General features: G+C 41.0%; 1 protein-coding gene across 1 annotated transcript in view; it reads right to left on the reverse strand.

The window, feature by feature from the left end:
• The window catches only part of DNAH6 (dynein, axonemal, heavy chain 6), a 383,600-nt gene extending 379,783 nt beyond the window's left edge, over positions 1–3,817 (reverse strand). The window contains exon 1 of the mRNA XM_006900399.1: positions 3,593–3,817. Coding sequence (XP_006900461.1) covers positions 3,593–3,817 — 225 coding nt within the window. The remainder of the gene's footprint in view (positions 1–3,592) is intronic.
• Positions 3,818–5,745: the final 1,928 nt, after the last annotated feature.

Consider the following 5,745-nt stretch of genomic DNA (forward strand, 5'->3'; position numbering starts at 1 on the left):
GGAATGTATATCTGTGTTTCATTGACTATGCAAAGGCGTTTGACTGTGTGGATCATAACAAACTGTGGCTGACTCTGAGAAGAATGGGAGTCCCAGAACACTTGATCGTGCTAATGAGAAACCTATACTTGGACCAAGAGGCAGTTATCAGAACAGAGCAAGGAAACACTGCATGGTTCAAAATTGGGAAGGGCATGCGCCAGGGATGTGACCTGTCTCCATACCTCTTCAGTCTGTTGCAGAACAGATTATCCAGGAGGCTGGGCTCTATGAGGAGAAATGTGGGGTCAAGATTGGTGGAAGATCTATCAACAATCTGAGATATGCAGATGGTACAACCCTGCTTGCTGAAACTGAGGAGGACGTGAAGTGCTTGCTGCAGAGGGTCAAGGACTGCAGCCTTCCGTATGGACTGAGGCTCAATGTCAAGAAGACAAAGATTCTCACCACTGGGCCAATTGGCAGCATCAGAATAGATGGTGAAGAGATTGAGATTTTTCACAGCTTCAGTTTGCTTGGCTCTATAGTCAACACTCTCGGCACCAGCAGCCAGGATATTAGAAGATGTATTGCCATGGGAAAGTCTGCTGTTAGGGACCTCTCCAAAGTACTGAAGAGTAATGGTATCTCTTTGGAGACTAAGGTGCATCTGATACAGGCCATGGTCTTTGCTATCACTTGTTATGCATCAGAGAGTGGGACAATGACTAAAGAGGATAGAAGGAGAATTGATGCCTTTGAGCTGTGGTGCTGGAGAAGAGTATTGAGGGTACCATGGACTTCTAGGAAAAGAAACAGATTCATCCTGAAAAGGGTCAGACTGGGCTGCTCCTTGGAGGCAAGGATTCTAAGGCTCCATCTAACATACTTTGGACAAATTGCAAGGAGGGACAGGTTCTTGGAGAGGAACATCATGCTTGTTAGGGTGGAGGGACAGTGCAGAAGGGGAAGGCCCCCTATGAGGTGGATTGATTCAGTGTTTGGGGTAATCAGTACGGGTGTGTCAGAGGCAGTGTGATTGGCACAGGACAGAGCAGAGTTTAGGGATGTTGCACATAGGGTCGCTATGAGTCGTAAACTACTTGACAGCATATAACAACATATTGTCTTGGAATGGGGTCAGAAGTGTCTCCGGAAGGCCTTTCGGCTGAAGCCCCAGGTGGCTCCTGGAGGTCTTCAGTCAATTACTCATCTGCCAGTTCAAATTGATGCTGAAAGTAATGAAAATAACTACAGAAGTACCAAAATATTTGAGTTTATCCTGCTTGCATTTAAAATCATCTCAAGAATAAATTTGAGGCATTACACACTAATAGTCTAAGATCAGATGAATTGTAGAATGGCATAAAAAGTATCCTACAAAGAGAAAAAAAGGTCATAACGTAGACCAAAGAGAAATAAAAGATAATAAAAAAATGGATGTCTAAAGAGACTCTGAAAAGCACCCTAGAGCATTGAGAAGCCAAAATAAGGGAAGAAATGCATAAGTAAAGGACATGAACAGAAGATTTCTAAGAACAGCTCAAAAAGAGAGCAAAATATTTTCATATAGAGAGAGCTGGAGTTGGAGAAGAAAAATGGAAGAACACACTCACTGTTTCTCATGCTGAAAGAACTGAAAAATAACACTAAGTCTCGAGTTGCAATGCTGAGAAATGCTTCCTGGATCATTTACAATTTTATCCATAACATCAGAAGAATATGGAGAGAATACAAAGAATCCCTATATCAAAAAGAATTGGTTAACACTGAAATATTTCAGGAAGTACCGTATGACCAACAGTCAATGGTGATGAAGGAAGATGTTCAAAGTGCACTGAAGGCATTGGCAAAACATAATGCCGTGGGAATTGATGGGATACTAATTGGCATGTAAACTGTGCCAGAACATTTGGAAGGCAGCTACCTGACCTACTGAGTAGAATAGATCCAAATTTGTTCCTATTTCCAAGAAAAGTGATCCAACAGAATATAAAATTATAGAGAAATATCATTAATATAGTATGCAATAAAAATATGCTGAAGATTATCCAAAAATGACTAGAACAGTATGTAGACTAGAAATTGCCATAAGTTCAAGCTAAATTTAGAAAAGGCCATGATACCAGAGGTAACATTGCTGATTTCAGATGGATCTTGGCTGAAAGCAGAGAATACCAGAAAATGTCTATTTATGTTTTGTTGACTTTGCAAAGGCTTTTGACTGTGTGGATCATAACACAGTATGGTTAACCTTGAGAAGAATGGGAATCCCAGAGCATTTAATCATGTTCATATAAAACTTTTACCTAGATCAAGAAGCTGTTGTCTGAATAGAGCAAAGGAATATTGCATGGTTTAAAATTAAGAAAGGTGTACATTGGGGCTGCATCCTGTCTGCATACTTTTTCAATCTGTATGCTAACGAAATCATTGAAGATTCATGACTTATAAAGAAGAATATGTGACAACTGGATTGGAAGAATATTCATCAACAACCTATGTTATGTAGATGATACAACTTTGCTTGCTTAAAGTGATAAGGACTTGAAACTCTTGCTTCAGAATATTAAAGACTACATTCTTCAAATAAATTATATCTCAACATCAAGAAGACAAAACTCTTCACCCCTGGGCTGAAAGGCAACATGACAGAGAAAACTTTGAAATTGTCGAGTATTTCCTCTTACTTGGATCCACAATAACACCCTTGGCACCAACAATCAAGAAATCAAAAGATGTATTATATTGGTAAAGTGAGCTCTCAGGGAAAGAGACAACATTGCAATGTTGTCAGCTTAAAGACTAACGTATGCCTGATTTAGGCCATAGAATTTTCAATCACTTGCCATACATCTGAGAGCTGGAATGACAGAAGATTTTTTTTATTTTTGATATTGGAAAAGAGTACTTACTGAATATTCCATGGACTGCAAAAACAACAAACAGACATGTCTTGGAGAAAGTGCAGTCAGTGTGCTCCTTAGAGGCAAGGATGATGAAGCTTCATTTCACATACTCTGAACATGTCGTTAGGAGGAACTAGTCTTTAGAAACAGAAACCATACTTGCAGAGGAAAAAAAGGAGGACCTTCAAAAATATGGACTGATACAGTGACTGCAGTGCTGGGCTTGAGTATGTCAGAAATGATGAGGATGGCACAGGATAGGACAGGGTTCAGACCTACAGTTTACAGGATCACTACAAGTCACATTTGATGGCACCTTAACAATAACAACAAATAGATAAACACATTTATATTTACTCTTACTAAAGTATAACTATATGTATTTTATACTTATGCCAGTATTATATGGGACTTTAATATCTAAAAGAGTCTTACAAACTACGTAGTTAAGAATCTGTATTGCATATAATTCTAGAAAATAGTTCATCCACTGTGAAATTTTGTTCCCCATTCTACCCCCTCAATTTCAGCAGCACCTAGAATTGTTTGGGCAGCTAGTAGCCATCCATACCTCTTTTCTGTCAAATAATTAAGAAAATAGAACAATAATACTAATAATAATAGAAACTATTTCCTCCCTCAAACCAATTTTGCAATTTTCTCTAGAGTCCAAAAGTTAGCAAAATGCTGGTTTTCTCACTCACCAGAGGTTCCAGTTTGCATCGTTGTTGTTGCTTTCTTGTCTTCTCCTGAGCTTTTGTAATGTGTTTAAAAGTTAGGACTTGACTGTTGAATGGCTTATCTGTGGGGGATAAAAAATTTCGTCTTTCTTTTGCTTTTAAAGCACCTTGACTTTTAAGCAGAGTGCCTTCTAGCTGCTCTTCAGCATTTTTCATACTGTAGTCACTGTCTGTGGCTTGAGAAGCCATCCTTAATCCTGGAAAAGATAGTGACAGGAAAAGATCTATGAATAGTACAATAAAAAGATTACAGGAGGATGGTTAGCAGAGAGATTTAACGAGTAGGACCAGGGAAAGCTGAATTTGTCCGCCTCTAAAGAAAACCCACAAAGCTAGCCCAGTCCTTCTAAACTAAGAATTTGAACTAGAGAAAATTAGGAACAGTGACAGCCTCTAGAAGACCCTAGTAATAGAGTTCAGGAATTTGCACTTCTAACAATTCCTTGCACAGTGCTTGTCTAGATTAGGAATGATAAAGTGAATACAACTAGTACTGAAATCAGTGTTGTTCACAGTTGAGTATGTAAAACACTTCTTAGGGTTCTTGTACAAATTACAAGTAATTCTAATACAGTTCGGCTGAGAAATATCTTCTAGACACTCCAAAAGAGTGGAGGGCTAAAGCCAAGGGCAGTGCTTCTCCAGGTTTTACAAAGTCGTCACTTTAAGTGACATACTCAGCTGGCTGGTGGTCATTCTAAGGAACAGGGCAGATCTAGATTTGATCACTCAGTGTGATATCTCGGACAAGTCTCTTGATAGCTTCAATTCTTTCAATTTCTTTAAAATGGTGAGTGGGGTTGTTAGGTACCACTGAGTCAGCGAGGACTCATAGTGACCCTGCGAAAAACAGATCTGACCCCCACCATCCTTAGAGTAATGGTGTCTCAATCCATCTAGTTGAGAGGTGATCACAAAAATGCCTGTCTATGGCTTGACTCACGAAGTCTTTCCTTATGTGCTTCGAAAGTTTTGCTTTATCTCTGGCTCAGCAGTTGAGACCTGGCTCCAAAGTTCTGGCTCCAACGACTCGCCCGTTCTCTTTAGAGAAATCGACGCTCAGGATCCCCAGAGACCCAGCAAAGCCTAACCTGCAAGTCTGAGAGTAGCAAGTAGGATGCGCCTGGTAATGTTTGCAGTTGCCTAGCAGCCACCCTGGGGCGCTTTGCGTCATTGCGTAACCTGTCTCCATGACAACAGCCAGTCACAGCTCCTAATCCAAAAACTAGCCTGAAAGAGTTAGCCTATCAATGTGTCTGAAGCATTTCCTAAACCTCTAATTGGTGAAAAACATGGACTCTTCCACCCTTCTCCTCCTTGCTCTTAATTAGGGAAGCTAGAGGTTACAGCCACACTGCGAAACCGGGTAGTGAGTTCTCTTGGCTCTTTCGCCGGTCACTGCACATTCTCGTTGTTTTCCTTTTGGATCCCTTTTTCTGTTTTCCCTCATGGGGCTTACTCATCTCTCTGATTGGAAGACTGGAAGTCGTGGAAGAGAGGGTGTGTGTGGGGGTGGGGGGGATGGAAGAGAGAGGGAGGGAGGGAGGGAGAGAGAGAGGAGAGAGGAGAGGGAGAGAGAGGAGAGAGAGTCGTGGAAGAGAGGGGGGAGTGTGTGTGTGTGTGTGTGTGTGTGTGTGTGTGCGCAAAGAATGCACACTCTGCTTTTCTCCATGCCACTATGCCTTTTCTGCAAATGTTCTTCCCCACCTGAAAAATAAACTTGTGATGGACACAGCACACATGCTTGAAATCCATCTAACTTACTGTGCGTTCCTTTCTTGATCTTATTCTAGCCTTAATCCCATTCAATGGATTCGCCAAAGGAAGGCTGGCTGACAGGGCCACCCAGCCAGAGCGCTTTTCTGGTTACTCACTAGGTGCGCCTTGCCCAGTAATAGGTCAGACAAGTCATTCCTTTACCTGCCTGGAGGTGGCAAAGTCCTGGTTTTCAACCTCCCCTTCCAAACAGCACAATCACCACCAGAATTCATTTTCTTCTTTTCTGGTACATCCTATCTCCTTAAATAGTCTCTTTTCGTCTTGAACACTACTACGTGAAGTCTTATATTTGCATTATCTCAATCTTAGCATATTTTTAGGTACAATTTATTTGCTAC

The sequence above is a fragment of the Elephantulus edwardii genome, unplaced genomic scaffold, assembly GCF_000299155.1.
Source record: "Elephantulus edwardii isolate Elephantulus edwardi_28Jun2011 unplaced genomic scaffold, EleEdw1.0 scaffold00283, whole genome shotgun sequence".
NCBI classification, from domain to species: domain Eukaryota; kingdom Metazoa; phylum Chordata; class Mammalia; order Macroscelidea; family Macroscelididae; genus Elephantulus; species Elephantulus edwardii.